The 18,819-nt window shown below is 37.4% G+C and overlaps 1 protein-coding gene across 2 annotated transcripts; it reads right to left on the bottom strand.

The window, feature by feature from the left end:
- Positions 1-1,124: 1,124 nt before the first annotated feature.
- Positions 1,125-13,572, bottom strand: st8sia1 (ST8 alpha-N-acetyl-neuraminide alpha-2,8-sialyltransferase 1). 2 transcript variants are annotated; one of them, XM_079399251.1, is made up of 6 exons: positions 13,261-13,551; positions 12,789-12,992; positions 11,743-11,887; positions 9,286-9,395; positions 5,916-6,008; positions 1,125-4,782 (listed from the first exon to the last, which is right to left on the bottom strand). In XM_079399251.1, exons 2-6 carry the CDS (start codon positions 12,965-12,967, stop codon positions 4,290-4,292), a joined length of 1,020 nt encoding a protein of 339 aa, XP_079255377.1. In that variant the 5' UTR covers positions 12,968-12,992; positions 13,261-13,551; the 3' UTR covers positions 1,125-4,289. The 2 variants fall into 2 exon arrangements, with proteins under 2 accessions (XP_079255377.1, XP_079255376.1); XM_079399250.1 differs by having other exon boundaries at positions 12,789-13,572.
- Between the last annotated feature and the right edge of the window lie 5,247 nt (positions 13,573-18,819).

Below are 18,819 nucleotides of genomic sequence, written 5' to 3'. Positions count from 1 at the left end.
AAAAAGTAGGAAATGAGTTTCCCCTACACGGCTTTCTACTCTAAACTAACCTAACCTCAGTTTGACCCTTAAAATTATTTATTTAGAAGATTTTGGGGAATCTATCAATTCTTCAGGTCGTAATTCTTCAGTAGTGTCTGGCAGTGCTAAAATATGTGTGAGTGGCATGCATTACTGAATACAATAATCAATGGAGATTGTGATGGCGCTTAGTGGAGAGGAGTGGATCTTAAGATCAAGATGTCAATGATTGGAATTAAGAAGGCCTACTTACCTCTCATGCATGCCATTTCAAACAAGAAGGCTTGAAATTGTGTGTGTGAAGTACAAGATGAGTAAAAATTGAATTTATGAAGTGCTAGCTACATTGCAAGTAAAAGTATTCTATGCATAGAACATGACAAAGTGTATGTCATTACCTAATAATATTGCCAACTGCAAATGGAAAGGCACTTTAGAAGGGTTATGTGGGTGTTTAAATTGCTTCTACTTATTTGCATTGCTATCTTATCACAGTCCCCAGCAGTTGGCCTATTTTAAAAGAAAAAAAAAAGCCATTATAAACGTTCACCTCACTGGAGCCTCAGTGTAGCTGCAAAATCTCCAACCTGAACACCCACGCCAGTACAAAACATATTATTATTCCAGAGGACAAAACCTACATACGTGGAGCATTAGGGAATAAATTGAGGAATGAAATATTGTGTATTTAAGTTCGCTTTATATCTGATTTGTATTTGCTGAATGGAATACACACGTTTCTTTTTTGTGACCACATGGATACTTATGTACTGATAATAAAGGAGAAATATTTTGGGTTGAATTATGTTGAGAAAACTAGCTTCTCTAAATACACACTATTTGCAAGAGATGATTTTTTGGCAATAAAACGACATAAATGTGTGGATTTTAACTATTAATATTTATTTCTAGCTCTCTTGATTCTGTCTCTCAGTAGCCTGTCCAACAAATAACACCTTTAATCAATATAATGAGTCTTTTGACCATCTGCAAGCACACAGCTGGGTCCTGACATTATTGAACAGATATGCTCGTCCGATATACAATGGAGTGCTTCATCTAGACAGACTGTTATTCATAGACTTCACACATACTGCAACAAATGAGTTGACAGGACGTCTTTATTGTTTGAAAGCAGTGTGTTTGCTTTTTTCTTATCACATTTTCAATATTGGCATAACCCAGGTGGCACGTTAACAACGTCCAGTTCCTGTTTATTGTTAGTAGACTGTGACATGCTCAAATACAAACACCAACTGCTTGAGCAAAGAAGATTGACATGATAGGACACATTTACAGCTTAGTGAAGTAAAACATACTTAAGTATCTAAGGTCCAAGCTCCCGTGAGCTTCATCAATGAATTTAACAGTGAATAGTACAGTTGAGGTAAGCTCAGTTTCAGCCGGGCACACACCCTCATATGGCTCAAAGGGCGGAACGTAAAATACATAATTGTTTGTGAGTTTCTTACTCAAAATCAGTTTCAAAAACCAATTACATATCACAGTCGTGCATGCCTACTTACAAACTACTACCCCACTCATTCACAATACTAAACAGCATAAAAAGGTGTAAAGAAAAAGAATAATCATCAGCTCCAGCATTTAACAGCTTCATGTACGCTAAAGTTGTGGTTTTCTGGCAACTAAGCAATGTTAAAAAAATTACAATAATGTACGTTGGTCCTTCTACAACCTAGGATATTTTGAAACTCACATCCATTCACTTATCATAAATCATAATACATCGGCCTTGGTTAAAAATTCTTAAAAACAATGCTGTGAGGTTTGAGTTTGAGTTTGGGGGGAAAATAAATAATCTTTAGATTTGGTTAAAAACTTGTCCTTGATAATATAATGTCCATAGCCTTTTTAATACTGATAAAGGCACTCATTGGCTTAAAGTGTGAAAATACGGTCATGGGAATTTCTGGAGATACTCAACTGAGTGCACACATTTCCGTTCCTATCCGAGCGAGTCTCAAAAAACCTGCTAAGAACAAGTCCGGGTCATAGTTCACCCCATTTTTTTTCATGACCACTAACACTTATGGAATTAAGCACAATCATTTATGCTCCATTATTTGTTGTACTGTATTTAATTTATGCCACTTTTAAATTTTTTATTTCAGTTTTAGATCTTTCCAAACACATTAAGAGTGAGAACATTCAGGGAAATGTGCTCAATTGTCATTTTTTCTCTTGACTGGGGTGAAATGTGACCTGGTTATGTATTTTGTGAGATTCAACCATTACATAGCTCGTAGTAGAGCTTCCCAACATTAATGCACAAACAATATGTATACACGACAACTTCTAAGCAAGTTAGGCTGTCTTATAGCTAGCTACCTGAATGCTAACACACCTGCTTTAAATGGCAGACACATTTAAAGGCAACTCTGTTCTCCCATTAAAGGGATAGTTCACCTAAAAATAGAAAATTCTGTCATCATTTACTCACCCTCATGTCATTCCCAATCCATAAAACAAATCTGAGAGATTTCTGTCCCTCCATTGAAAGTCCATTACACAAAAACTTTGACGTTTCAGAAAGCTCAAACAAAAACCAATCAGGTTTGTTTATCAGGGCATCAAGGAAAGTATGGTTGGGCTTCCATTTACCATATTTGAGATGCTCACATACACATATATGTGCGGTGATCAATCTTTAACTTTTATGCCTCTTCATAAGGCTTGGATTAAACCGCTTGATTGCTTTTACAATGTCTTATGTCTTTTTTTGAAGCATGAAAAATGTGAGACTTTCAATGGAGCTCAAAACAATTAAACATATCTTTATTTGTGTTTCAAAGATGAAAGAAATGGATTTTTCAAGACGGGTAAGTAGTTGATGACAGTTGTCATTGTGGGGTGAACTAAACCTATAAATACTGAGGTCTCTGGCTTTAAATCAACATAATAGTGCATTCTCCTACCAGTCGTACCTATTACATCTGTCTGTCAGTGATGCTATATTAAGACTAAGCTGGAGTGGATGTGATACAGCTAGCACCTACAAATTTAAACCTAATTCCCTGTGTGCAGTTTAACAACAACAAGGAAACAAGTTACTGGGCAGACTACCAAAATGGCTGCCAATACATTCAGAGAACCCATGATTCTTGTGGAAATAATAACGAAACTGATGATTATTTACATGTTCCGGACCAGGTGTCCAGCACCTTAGCAGGCAAAAAAAACATTTATCGTATGATTGGTTCCCCTTCAACCATGTGATAAGGGATTATTACACCACTTTGTATGCCTAATGACGGAATTCAAACACATACAAATAACACAATAATTAAAGATGCTGCCACAGAAGTCACCGCGAACTCTGTCTGAAAATACTTATTCCATTGGTATGCAAACAATTTACTCACTCTTCTACAGAATTTGGGCCTCCATCCGCTTTATGGAAGCCTTCCAGCTGGATGTGGTCTCTCAAATCATGATTTCCCACTCCAAGCTTGATAAAACACTATGGTCATGTAAGAAACAACTGATCTAGACTGACAAGGTGGTTCTTGGTAAATATCCTACTTCACTGAATGTTAAAAATAAATAAAACTAGAAATATACTCACAATAATACGTGAACTGCAGCCTTCACTTTAAACCGGTCTCAAAGTTTTTAAACAGGTTACTGTGGATACTGTGGCTGTACATTCAATTCCCAACTTCCCTTTTCCAGGCTAAACCTATATTTGTACACTGATTTGTATATAAGCAAACACTAAGATTTTCACATTATTCCTCATTCCATTTCCTCAAAACTTCAGAGAATCAATGTTCAAGACAAAACAAAAATATGCCAAATGATCAAAGCATTGCTCCCAATTTCTGAATTCCCATTTAAAATACTTAAGACATTGTTTGACGCAGCCCCTCCCCAACTCTCTCTTTATATTAAGTGAACAAATAGTCCTTAGAGTCAAGGGTCCAACTGCTGGTGGATGCAGTTTAAATAAGTCACATGACACCTGAGTCCCTCATCACCCTGGGACTTCTACAAACGGACACAACAAGCTTCCAGTGAGCGCATACATGAGGATGGGTACACATGCAAGTCTTTACAACAGTCCCTTGGCAACAAGAGGGTGGGGGTGTGTTGGTAGCAGTTGAGGTTCAAGCATATAGACACCAAAGAGAGGCCCAGCTCTGGGGGTGGGGCATCACCACACAACCCACAGTATTCTCATGCTAATCACAGGGTGGCTGTCCTGTTCCTGTGGAGATATATGGAGTTGCCCCTGGCAACACTTTCACTTATTTTTCCTTCTTAGGCTCCTGTCCTTCTTTTGCACAATCGCCGACCCGCATACGCAGCGTGCCGCTCTTATGCAAGTGCCAGAGTTGCAGGAATTCCTCAGGCATGGCATGAAATCTCGAGGATGGGAGAATGTTGTCATAATAATGGTGGCTGACCGGCTGCTCATCCAGTCCCACCGAAAATGGCCAGAAACCGTAAGCGGTCACCTCTTCGCACAAGCCAAGGGCAAGGCTCACAAGGAACAACCCTGTGGACAGCCGTTTGCCATGGACGCCATGGCTCTTCCAGAATTGACCGACGTTTTTAAGGAAGTCTGGGTTGGCAAAGAGGACAGTCTGGTTGGAGGCGGAGTCTGCAAGGGTGTGGTATGCACGCAGGGAGGGGTCAGTGCCAGGCTTCATGGAGAACGCTGGTATATAGATGTAGCTGGAACCATATACCTTCATACTCTCTACGAAGGATTTGCGGGACCATAGTAGGTTCTGAAAGCTGACAGGGAAAAATAAGAGGAACGATAAACTTTTTTTTTTTTCATTTTAATGTCAAAATGGAATGAAGTAAAACATAGTTAAAAAATGTTCTTTCTGTAACCAAACTGTTTGATTTAAAGATACCGTGGCCACAATGGATGAATGAATTCAGAAATCGGATTGACCATGGTTAACTTTAGCTCTATTTATATTGTATTTTGTTAAACATCCTGTTATTTCCTTGGCATTGTGTGAATAGTCAAGTTATAATGAATAAAGTGTGTGAGCTTGAGCTGGATTCGGAATGTCTCATATACCTTTAGAAACACTCACATTACAACACAAGCATATTAATATGCTGTTTTTAATAATAAAAAAATAAGAAGAATGACCCTGGTACTAACAGGGCACTTTGGAGTTCTCCTGCCATCTAATGCAATAAGTAAACATGCTAATCCACTAAGAAAGGTCGATATTCAACCCTCAAGACAATAGCCGTCTGGAGAACTGTGTGTCCTTTTCTGACCATTCTGTCTCTGTTTTCCTGCTGTTGCTGCATGCTGCTAACTTCACCAGAAAGCACAAATAGCTACCAGCTGTTTCACATAGAAGGGCTTTATAAAAAAGCTAAGATGAATGAGATATGGAAACGTTTAGGGTAGGAAAAAACATGGTTCAGTAGAATGAGAGAAAGAATTGTAAAGTGCCACAGTATTGCAGAAGAACAAATATGTAAATAAAAAAAATAGCAAGTCAAAAAAACAATGTGGTTTATCAGATGTTTGAGGCTTGGACTAAAATGATAGATAAATGTATTAGCCATTTAGGGATGTAAAAATATTGGTACAAAGTCAGTACTAAAATAATCGGAATTAAAAAGATAATTATAATTGAACAATTTCAGTTTTGATTAAATGCAGTAGTGCTGTCACCAAAGCAAAGCCTGCTGTGAAAAAAACAAAGGTGTGCATCTATTATGAAAACTAAGGAAATCTCCAGGTAGAGCAGAAAGGTGCTGCCATGAATCTAAATCATTGTTTCCATTGTTTTCGGTATCCACAACTGAATGTTGTTATTTTAATTAAAGTATCATAATGAATCCATAACCCCCCAAATAAAAAAATAAATAAGTGAAAAGGAGAAGACACGTACTTCTTTTCAATAATGCTAGGATTCGCGCTCACCAGGTGTGTTCTGGTACCAACATCAGTGGTGTACTCTTTGGACAGAGGAGGTAGGTTACATCTAGAGGTAGAGAAGAAAGCATTGTTTTTTATAGTAAATACATTAATAAAAATCCCAGGTCTTATTGTGATGCTACCGATACATTTACTGATACATTTAACACTTATCACCTTATCACTTATCACCTATCACAGGTTAGCACAGGCCAGCAACCAGTTAATCAAGGTCTTCAGGATCACTAAACCTTCTAAGCAGGTTTATTGGAGATAAACTCTGCAAGAAAAGTCACCCAGTTTTGTACACCCTTGGGTTAGCACTAGCAAAACCATCTAGCCCCTGATTCACTGATACTCTCTGTGACATCAAGTTCGGAGCTCCTGACAAGAAAATTACCAAGTAAAAAGACCAAGCTGACCAATTTACATTTTTTTATTTAAATAAATTAGTTTTTGTGTTTCAGAGGAAAAATCAGTTTTATGGATGGACATCTCTCCGTTACGTTATCTGACAATGGAAATGCGTAGCTAAAATTCTTTAAAAATGCTTTAAATGCTTGCTGGTATTTAATAGGGCTGCCCACAACAACTTAACTAGTTGCTCATTTAAGTCATTATTAAAGGATTAGTTCACTTTTAAAAAACTTTTGCTGATAATTTACTTACCCCCATGTCATCCAAGATGTCCATGTCTTTCTTTCTTCAGTCGAAAAGAAATTAAGGTTTTTGATGAAAACATTTCTCCATATTATGAACTTCAATGGGACCCAAACGGTTCAAGGTCAAAATGACAGTTTCAGTGCAGCTTCAAAGGGCTTTAAACGATACCAGACGATGAATAAGGGTCTTATCTAGCGAAACGATCGGTCATTTCAAAAATAAATAAAAAAGTTTAAGTTTTATAAGCACAAATGCTCGCCTTGCTCTGTTCTGTGATGCGCGTTCGTGACGTCACGTAATACGCAATGACGTTGAAAAGGTCACGGTTGACTTAGGCGGAAGTACCGAGTCAGTGTTTACAAATGTGCGGAAGGAGGACCATATACACATATTCAAATGTCTTTGTGTCAGTTTATCGTTTAAAATGCCCATTTCGTGTGCGTATCCTGGGTGTTTTAATATTAAAAAGCCTACTGACTCGGTACTTCCGCCTAAGTGAACCGTGACCTTTTCCACGTAATTGCGTATTACGTGACGTCACGAACGCGCATCACAGTACAGAACAAGGCGAGCATTTGTGCTTATAAAACTTCAACTTTTTTATTTATTTTTGAAATGACCGATCGTTTCGCTAGATAAGACCCTTATTCATCGTCTGGTATCGTTTAAAGCCCTTTGAAGCTGCACTGAAACTGTCATTTTGACCTTGAACCGTTTGGGTCCCATTGAAGTTCATTATATGGAGAAATGTTTTCATCAAAAACCTTAATTTTTTTTCGACTGAAGAAAGAAAGACATGGACATCTTGGATGACATGGGGGTGAGTAAATTATTAGCAAAGGTTTTTTTAAATGTGAACTAATCCTTTAACTAATCACATGTTTATATTAAAGCTAATATCGTTCGTTTAAAAGTATATGTTTTAAACTTTCTATCCTTAGCCTATTTCACATGTCTGTGAGGCAGCCGTACGCTGCTGAGTTTCAGTTCTTTTTTTATGACGCGCTCAGCTTCAGAGATGGCAGAAAGCTATTTTACAAAAGCAACGTTTTGTTGTTTTTATGAGTTTACAGAAATAAAATCGATCTGATTCTAAGTTTCTAACTGATTTTAAGTTGTTTCATTATAAGGAAACAAAGCTGTTGCCTTGAAAATACAAGCAGTGCGGTTGTGTTGCATACACCTAATTACACCTATTTGCGACTGACTTTTAATTCACAAATTACCTCATGCGGGCCAGTCAAGGATAGCCAGAGGGCCGGATGTGGCCCGGGGGCCGTACAATGCCCAGGTCTGCCTTAGAGAACATGATCCTCTCTCATTTTCTACAGGAGACTACACTGCTGTTACTAACTCTCAACTGAATCATCACATCTCCTCATGACTTTTAACTTTCCCTCCATATTAATTTGGCTGAGGTAACCCCACTGCTAAAAAAAGTCAAAACTTAACCCTAGTAGTCTCTAATCTCTCTTCCCTTTTCTCACAAATATCCCTAACTATTGAATCAGTACTTTTTTCCCTCACAGGTCAAGCTACCCATCACCAACCAATCTAGATTTCAACAGCGGATGTTCCACCTGGGTCCACCTGGCTGTCAATAAAGCTCTACACCAAACAAGAGAGAACTCCAGATCATCTGTTCTCATTGCTTTGTTGCATTGAAAACCATACATAACTAGAAATGGAGAGGACCAAGGACTGAACCCTGAGGCACCACAGTGCTTGGTCCTCTCCTTTTCTTAATATACACAACCTCACTATGCTTGATCAAACAGACACATGACTTTCCTATAAAGTCATGGAACTATAAGCAGCTCTACCTGTTGTTCGAACCTGACAGTCTCAGCTTGCATCTCTGCTTGCCCTTCACACATTTCAACTTGGATAGAGGTAAGTCTAGCTCAACCTTGCAATCCCAGAGCTCGTAAATCACAACTAACAGTTAGTCGATTACCTTGTCACTGTTCAATTGGATTCATCACCACGAACACCAACCAGGATAAGGAACCTGGTGGTAGTGTTTGATGACCAGTTTACTACCCACATCTCAACAAAAGCCTGGTCATGCAAGTTAATGCTTTATCAAATCAGGAATACCAGACTATTTTATCTGGGTACTTTGCACAGCTCCTTGTCTAAACACTTGTCATTTCAAAACTGGACTACTGGCCAGTCTTCCAGTCAGCACATATAAGCCTCTGCAGATGATCCACAACTTGGCAGCACATCTGCTCTTCAATCAAAGAAGCTCCACACCATATTTATCTTGGTTCCACTCCACTGTCTTCCTGTTGCTGCTTACTTCAAATTCAAGTATTTGATACTGGCTTTGAGAACTGCAACTGGAAATGGAGCCTCCTACCTCAATTTAGAGTCAGTGAATGAGGGGCACAAAACATTCCTTCACAATGAAGCACCTTTACTTCTCTGCAATGGGATGAACTACTTACCTTCACCCATTACATATCTTTTCCACAAAGGCTTTCTCTTTCTGCATGCCACCTTTGCTTTAGTTTGTGTAGTAATGTACTAATGTTTTTATTCAAACTTGGCATTATGTGCTGCAAATATTGCTGGTTTGATGAATTTTCTAAATGAATATATATTAATGTAATACTAATTCTGTTTGACTTTGGATATGATTTGACACTCACAAACACATATTACCATCTTCTCACCTCATGATAAAGTCAGCTTGGTCAATTTCTTTTCCACAGCCACTGTGTTTCAGGACCCCTCCATTGCCCACAACCGAACACTTCTTCAGAGGAAGCAGCAATGGTGTATCCTAGCAACACAAAAACAGTGGGAGTTTGACAAATGGGTCGAAGCAATAAAGAGTCTCTCTCTCTCTCTCACACACACACACACACACACACACACACACACACACACACACACACAGAGTACATTTCCATTTGTTTCTTTTGATGAATGCATAATCAAATCAAGGTTACTTCAATATTCATACGCTTCAAAGAGTAAAACTGAATCAATGAAAAGACCCTTTGTAAGTCCCCCTGGTGATTAATTTGCATTACAGTTCACAATTTCATCTCACACATTCATAATTAGACACTCATCATCAGACATTTTTGTGCTTGTCAGTTTTTCAGGGTATTGTGGGTAGATGGCAGGAAGTTGATATACTGTTGCAAAGTGCGTGGTGGTTAGCGTACTGCTAAGTTGTTTTTTTTGGTTTCTTACTGGTCCAGAGCAGAATTGCATTTAACACACACACAGCAGTGAACACACACCCGGAGCAGTTAATGCTAATGCTGCAGCGGGGGTTGCAGTTGGGGGTTCGGTACCTCAGTCATAAAGTGAAAAGTGAAAAAGTGAAGTGACATTCAGACAAGTATGGTCACCCATACTCGGAATTCGTGCTCTGCATTTAACCCATCCAACGTGCACACACACAGCAGTAAACACACACACACCGTGAACATACACCCGGAGCAGTGGGCAGCCATTTTATGCTGCAGCGCCCGGGGAGCAGTTGGGGGTTCGGTGCCTTGCTCAAGGGCACCTCAGTCGTGGTATTGAGGGTGGAGAGAGCGCTGGACATTCACTCCCCCCACCTACAATCCCTGCCGGCCGGAGACTCGAACCCGCAACCTTTGGATTACGAGTCCGAATCTCTAACCATTAGGCCACGACTTCCCAACATATCCCTACATATGGCTTGGGTCTACTAAAAAATCAACAGACGTGGTGTGTTAATACAGAATGTAACTGTTATGCTGTCATAGATGTGCAGCTATACTATATATTCTACTTCAGAGTTATACCAAATAACTAGTAAGATCATATCAGTGCTGCCTTATCTGGCATCAGTGATACATAATGTTCTGATAAACATTAAGAAGCAGATGGTTAAATTCAGTTTCAGTAAGTCTGACGTATGCTGAAACATAATACTGAGAATGACAGTGAACGTCATTTCAGACTATGTGTGTAAAAATACATATTTTTAATGGCTTTTCTGGTCACATAAATGTACTATAAAATTATTCTTTGACTCCTTTTAGTTTAAAAAAAACAAACAAACACTGTGTCCACAGTGACATTCAGGCTGCATAACCCATATATCTAATTGAATAAACATACTAAATCACAGTGTAACTACATTAGAGTGTGCAGAGCCGTGTGAGTGTGTGTAGGATATTGCGTTGTGTGCCCATCAATAATGAGCGTGGGTTCTGAGACAGTGTAGGAGGAACACTGCGACTGAAAGGCGGCATGATGCCCAGTACAGGACAATCAGGACCCATGCGGGTGTCTCTCCCATGCCTGTTTATTTTTAGAAGGCGGAGTGCTGCGCTGAACTTCATGGAGAGTGGGGGTGGAAAGAAAAAAATAGGACCAACTGCTTCACTTCCAAACACTTACACATTCATAATTATATAAAATTTTCTATATATATACATATATATTAGCAGAAACTTTCCAGACATTTATCTGTAAGTTCAGGTAACTTACATCTTAAAATTAATTAGATTTAAAACACCATAGGTGTTCAAGTGATAATAATAATATTTTTTTTTCAAACACCAAGTGATCAAACTTTCAATTTTTATTTGGTGTGCAATTAAATGGACAACAACATACCTACTACTACTGTAATACTGAAAGAAACAACAGTATTTGCTCTTTCATGATTCAGTGTAAAATTCTTGTTTTGGTACTGCTGAATTTTTGGTTAACCATACTTGTGTATACATGTGGAACAACCTTGAATTAACAGGAATTTGTAACAGTACACTCTTCTGTCATGCATTAAACATTTTATTAGGAATTAAATAGGTGATTATGAAAACTAAGGATGGGCAGAATGTTGTTATGTAGCTAATGCAAGACAGTACAAATGCATGAAAGCAAACATGAATTAAAGTGAAAATACAATAACACCAAGGAAGTCAACACAAGGTAAGTATTATGTTAATATTAGTTTTACTATTTTTAGTCTTACGTTGTTACAAAATGTAAAGCTGATGCCAGACTTGGATTCAGATAAATAATAGCATTTCTCAACAATCACCAGTCATGCTACTAGATCTATATCCTAGCATAAAGATATAGCAGTAAAATCTAGTCATATTTTTTGGCTCATTGACTTTTAGGAAAGACAGTACCTGAACAAAGGTTGGGTAGGTTTCATTGGTGACCGTGTGATAATGGTAGATCTCCCCATCGTACCACAAGACTTTGCCTATTGGCGAGTTCTCCTTAGTAACAGCAAACATCCTCTTTGGGTCACAGCATTCTGTCAACAGTTTCCTGTTAAAAAAGAAAATGAGATTTTATGACACTGATTATAGGTAGCAAAAGCAAAGGCGTTTGAAATAGTCCTTTCTAATTGACTGAGAACAAACACAAATTTTTGAAAGCACCAAGTCTTTTTATTCAGCAAAGATATTTCTGTGCAATTACATGTAAAACAATTTAATCACCAATATGAAAGTGAGCATAAATGAAAAGCATTTATAAAAAAATAAATAAACAATGAATGAATAAATAAATACAGCAGGTTTTGTGAAGTTAAAGTTAAGACTTTTTAAATCCAAGTAAAGAAATTTCAAGGAATTAATAAAAAGGGGCCACAATGAAATTTATCAAAATAAAGTGCATTTATGATTAAAAAAGAACAAATATCTGTCAATTTATGGAAAGGTGATTAAAGAATTTTCTCCTTTAAGTAAAGTTTTACAGCAGATCTTTTCTATTATGCAACAGACTTACTTCTAATTTAATAATAATAAAGTATGATATGCTGACAGAACAATAATTTTGCAACAGTTGTCGAAACAAACTTCAAACCAAAAAAATAAATAAAATAATAATAATCAAATGTAACAAATCTAATAATAGAATCAGCCTCTTTGTGACGTCACAAAGACCTGCCTTTCTGGGAGTTCAGAGCTGGGTCAGATAACGTTTCAAACGCGTCTACCTCTCTGCGCATGCGAGTTCTCTTAATCGGGTTTTCGGGGGAGATGTCTGTACATTGTAATACTCACATGTCAGCATGAGAGCCAGATTACACGGATGAGATACCGATTGCAACCGCTCCATTTACTTCATTACAGTTACAGAGAGACTACATGTCATTCCAAATCGCGACACGGTACCAATTTATCTAAGATATGTGGCCATGCGCATCATAGATGCACTGAAATACCTGTACAGATCTACTCCGGTTTGGTTTCTGCTCCACGTTTGTCCCTGCCGCAGAACCTCATCCACCATTTCCTTGTCGCTGGGGATCCTGTACACTGGGAAGATGTAGAGCCACAACAACGCCAACACACCCAGAGTGGCCCATATATACTTGCTCCGGTGACATCTCAAAGACACCATTGCGCCGATCAGATCAGACAAATGCCTAGTTCAAAAACATATATATATGTTTATATAGGTGCCGTTGCTATTAGGAGCAAAAAGCCGCTGAAATACCGTTATCCTGCTATTTCCATTACGCGCTGTGAAAGAGGCCAACAGCGGTGCACCAGTCAGATTTTCAAGTCAAGTCAAGTCTGCTTTATTGTCAATTCTTCCACATGTACGGCACATACATACAGATAATTGAAATTGCGTTACTCTCAGACCCTTGGTTTTCATGCATGCATCAAATTCCTCCTCATCCTATTCACCGCTGCTTTGCTGATGAATGAGCTCGCAATCACGGTCGAGTTCTTCTGGGATGCGATCGCCTTCATCGGTCCCGTCTGGCGCAGGAGGAATCTCACGGAATTTTATATTGGATCCAGATATCTTCCACCCCCAATCACCCCGAATGCAAACCGTCTCCAACAAATCTGATCCCTGCGCTAGCCGACTTCATATCGTCACATCGCGGCCCATTTTGTGAACCGCTAACGTTATGCAAATTAATTTTAACGCCTTCCGCCAGGCTGGCCGTCGCGGGTGCAATCTAAGTGAGAGACAAAGCTCAGTTTGCGAATGCTTTAATACGCATCATTGCCCTCGTTATTTGTTACAGTGCTGCCTCCTTCTGGTTAATGCAGTCACATGAAAACGGCTGTGAATAACCAGCGTACTGCACATTTTACACCATATGTTGCCAATAAACAGTATATGATCAGAAACATGCTACTTTTTGTAACAAACATGTTTTGGTCAATGCAAAAGTAGATAATCAGATAATTTCCTACTACATTTGAGTCATTCAGTTTAGGGTAAGACGGGGTAAAATGAAGATTTTCTTTTTTTCACATCACAGCAGTGTTTTTGGGTTTGTGGAGCAAAAATTATAGCTTTTATTTTGAACTGAATTGGCAGGCGAAGGCCCGATTGACAAGTTGTTAAGAGCCTAGTGTTATTTTTAAATGTTATACTTGGGTAATTGACAGGTTATTATTTAATATTTCCATGAATTATTCCAAATATCATTGCTTTTATTAAATCCTATTGGTTAATTGAGAGGAAACATTAAATCTGCATTCAAACTGTTGCTATTATGACATGTTCAATTAAAATATGGACAATTATTATGTAAATGTTCTTATTTAATGATTTAACGTTTCAGATTAATCTCTTTTACTGGGATTCTGCTTTGTCATCGGCTATATGGTTTTTCATCTAAATTGTCAAAATCAAAATTTAAATAGAATAGTTGATTCAGTATTTTGCATTAAAGACATTTTAAAAATATACAAATATTAATAGGAATTATGTCAAAAGTCATGTATTAGATTAGGCTATACATTTTATCCAAGGTAGAGGCCAACTTAACCATATTGCAATATTAAACAAGCAAATGTTTATTTCCTATAATAACACATTGGCCGATGCATTATCAACCTTAACATGCTAAACTTATATCTAAATATGTTTAAATTTCAAAAGTAAATCCACGTCGTTCTTAAGAGGGGCTTCTTCCCCATTTCCCCTATTTAATATTCATTTAAAAAGTTCGATTTTTCTATAACAATTGTCTTCAGAAAAATACATCATATAAAAGCATATTATAATCTCACACACATATTTTGTGCACCCTACAATGTAAGATTTTTTTTTGGAAAATGAACAATGTCCTGGAAGATAGCCTATAGGTTTACAGGTATTTCCTTCAATCCTAAAACAAAACACAATGTGTATTCAAAATACCAGTAAACACACGAGAAACGGTATTACAGAAAATTGCTTCATATTGACACGGTACTATTTTTTTTATATAATTTTCTTATAATTTCAATTTGCTTGAAATTGCCTTGATGGCTCTTTAGTTTTTGCAGTGCGGTTTTTTAAGTGAGTGGCTAATAAATTAAAAAATCAATGAATAAAACGCACAGCATTTTCTATATCAAATTTATTTCTAACATCTGTATCTAAATTTAATTCATGGAAATATTTTTATTTTGTCTCTGCTGGCTGTTGAGCAAATTTTTAGATAAAATACAGTGTGACTGTGCCCACTGATGATAATGAATTGTTTGAAATAGATTCATGTTATATAGTAATATCATTTATATAATTTAACCTTCTACTTGTTAGTCAACTAGGATGCTGCTTATCATTTCCTTTCAGGGTATATTTTATACACATGCTACACACTGGTGCATCTGTTAAAGTGACTATTATATTTAAGGCAGTTTTTGGAAAAAATGAAATTCCTGTCCTTAATGACTATACTGAGAATATCACATAAACAACAACAACTTAAAAATACATTTAAGCAATGCACTTAACTAAACGAATTAAATTGCAAGCAGTATATACTCCATACTGCACACTACTCAATAAGAAGTGTACTTAAATCGAATATATGAATAACAATAATAAGTGGTTGATATAGCTTCTAGTCCACACTCCACTCTACAAATGGGAGTTCAAGTGAAGTGCATTGCATTGTGAGGCACAGTATGCTGGTTTACAGTAAGGCGTCCCGAAAATGCATTATTGTATTGTAAAAATATTAAAACATTATTGTACACACCATTCTCCACCAGCAGAAGGAGATCTTGGACTACAATGTGACTTACATGACATAAACTTGCTGCATAAGGGCTTTCAGATGATGATCTTTATTAATGATCTTCCTTTCCACTACAACTTTATTAGTGCAATTTATTATGTCCATATTCAGGACACATGCATATTCATTTAAAGATTATTTGTTAAGATACATGAGAACCATTTATGTTTTATATTATGCTTTATTTTGTATTTCAAATATGGGTTCATATGGGTTTGTATCACTAACTGTGTCCCAAATGACGTTCTATACACTATGCGCTTATATACTATGTATTTATGCACTGTGTACTCAACCATGTAGTGTATGAATTTCAAAAAGTTATTTAGTTTTTTATAATCGGAGTCTGATAGCCCCTCCCCATTCACGACGTAACCCTGCTGAAAAATAGAAATATGTAGAATAGAAAAATAGAACTCTGCCCAAAACACAATAGAAAATGTAATGGATTTAATGGTTATGATGGGAATTGTATTGGTTTTAATGGAAACTATAATGGTGTCTACTGGTATGTGACGGATTCTATTGGTGGGATGTTAAATCCTATTGGAAAAATGCCCAAAACACACTACAAAAAGGAATTTTGTAATGTTTTACTGGAAAAAGCTAATGGTTTATAATGGTATTTTAATGGAAACCATTGTAATTTTTGTGATGGCTTCTAATCTTTTTTTTTTAGCAGATAAATTAAAGCTGCGACAGTTGAGTGTAGTGTTGCCAACTGCTTTCAATTGAAAGTAGCTAAAACTGGTAGTTAAATGTCACTAGATGACATCATAATGACAAATTCACTGATCTATTATAAAGATGAATATAGATTAGTGAGCAAGATGAGAACTTAGATAAGGTTTGTCCAAGAGATTGCGATTAGCTGTTCCTAAACTTTTGAAAAAAAATCTCAAAAGGGGTTGGGACGTCACTAAATCTAAATTGCTAAATTGGCAACACTGGTTGAGTGCATGAAGTGTCCAACATTCCACACTTCAGTTATTTTAGTGCATCATCCGGGTATTTAAAGTGCTCTTTTTCTTTTTGGAATTTTCAGTGTGAACACAACACTCGCACTATTTATACTACAAAACGTCATAGAATAGTGCATAAGTAGGCGATTTGACACACCTTTAAAGACTATAGAATACCCAGCCAAGATGTGTCACTCATATAGTTTTGAATGAAGAAAAATGCAAAGCTCAAAATGGCCCCTCTATTGTAGGAAGCCCCGCCTTCTGAATAAAAGAGCCAACTGCAGTGGCCGTTTGAAGTCCCGGTTGCAATAGAAACAGTAAGCCTGTGCGCTTAGGACTGTGCATGCTCACTGGCTGGTCTGGTCTGAAAATAACATTTTTTTACGCTATTTGCACAAAAGAAACAACATTTATGAGATGATTGTTTTCAGATTTCATTGGTGATTCCAAATCTGAAATTTAATCTTAAGCTTGGTGAACAGTTTTGGAAAATGTTTATGTTTCCCCATTCAAAGAGATTGGAGCTGCACTTAAGTTGTGGCTGGGAACTAACAATAAATTAAATGGTCTACCTAATAGATTGTGTTTTATTACTGTCTACTGCAAACCTAACAATAACTACTGGTTGTGCGTTATTGTAAGGGGTAGCCTTACAATAACGCACAACCAGTAGTTCTTGTTGTGCAGTGTGACAAAAATTACGCTATAATTTGCGCATACCCAGTAGCTGCAGGTGTATCCCTTCTAGCCTTAACCCGAGAGGCATTTCAAAGATGGCCGCCGAGTGAAATAAAGGGACTTTGGTTTGTAATGCCATGAGGATGAGTACTTAATTATATTTTGGATGAATTCCTTCAAGGGCACAGTGATGATTGAGGAGCTCAATGAAACTCTCAAGTTCATTCTTCATTGGCTGCATATTTTGGGACTACGCCCAAATTGCTGATTAGTCATAATGTCATACAAACATGTAGAAGTTTATATTTAGAAACTACTACCAGGCTGATGGATCAAGCTGCCTGAATGCAGATCTTAAGATTGCTTAGCCACGGGAATTTTTCCAAATCTGAATGTTGGTGAAAAAAGCAGTTGTTTCCCAGATAGCACACGTATGTCTGCAAGATGTCTGTTAAAGATCTTCTGATCTGGAAAGCATCTCCTGTCTACAAACGTCTGACAGACATCTTTTAGATGTCAGTTTTACATACATTCTAAACAATAAACATCTTAAAGGCATCTAATAGATGTCTATTTGACATCTAAAAGTAAACATCCTATTGATGTATTGCAGATGAGCAAACACTCTAAAAAATATGTCTTGCAGATGTAAATGCAGATGTCAAATAGACGTCTCCGAGGTGTACGTGTGCTATGAAGTTAAACAAGCTTGGAACAATGCGAGAGTGAGTTTTGAATGAGCTAACAGCTGTTGATTACTTACTGTCTTCTTTTAACTGTGTCATAACTGGAATTTAATGTATTAATAAGTAAACAGCTAATTATCAAATAAATAGAGTTGAAAGCTTCTGCTAAAATTAAGTCTGCTATAGATAACATACATATAGTTCTTTCTATTATTTGGCTGAAAAACTGTAGTATGTGCAATTTAATAGAATAATATGCAGAAACATCAACAGATTTGCATTCACAATGAATCCTTACATTTTGAAGAAATATTAAAATTATGAACATTTTGAATGAATATATTCTGGGATCATGAATAATACATGAAATATAGTTACACTGGATCAGTTACAATGAAAATATGCAACGCCAATGTGCTGCTACTTGTGGGATGGATTTTGCACACATTGTTACGTATGTACTCCCAAGAGGTAAACAAGACACGGCAGGCAGGTATATCCAAAACAATAAACTTTTCTCAAGACGATTCAGACTGGTGTAACACATGTAATAGCGGCCAAAGCAAACAGGGGACAACACAGGCTTTAAAGGCTGAACGTAATCAAGGAAGAACAGAAACAGGTGTGGAGCTAATTAACTAATAATTATGGGAACAAACTAGGTAGGAAGACAGAGGCTGTGTCCAAATTCAGGGTCTGCATCCTCCTTAGGATCCTTCCTACCCGGTTGAAGGAGGAGGGATCCGCCGACGTCCGCAAAACCCGGAAGTCGGTGTTTGTGAATTTGGACAGCCTACCCTTCTTTCAGTTCCCTCCCTTACCCGGTGCTCATATCCTGTCGCCTAGCAACCGTGACAGCGCCAAGCAAGAAGCGTGAAAATGGAC

The sequence above is a fragment of the Barbus barbus genome, assembly GCF_936440315.1.
Source record: "Barbus barbus genome assembly, chromosome: 39".
Lineage (NCBI taxonomy): Eukaryota > Metazoa > Chordata > Actinopteri > Cypriniformes > Cyprinidae > Barbus > Barbus barbus.
The sequence above is the reverse complement of the archived record's forward strand: the minus strand, read 5'-3'. Positions and strand labels throughout refer to the sequence as shown.

Bases quoted from the DNA above. Each gene is read 5' to 3' on its own strand.
- st8sia1 (XM_079399250.1), bottom strand. From the start codon at position 12,967: ATGGTGTCTTTGAGATGTCACCGGAGCAAGTATATATGGGCCACTCTG. The intron at 9,396-11,742 runs GTACTGTCTTTC...TTGTGTTGCTAG, and splicing joins CCTACCCAACCTTTGTTCAG to GATACACCATTGCTGCTTCC. The intron at 4,783-5,915 runs GTACGTGTCTTC...TTTCCCTGTCAG, and splicing joins CCTAGCATTATTGAAAAGAA to CTTTCAGAACCTACTATGGT.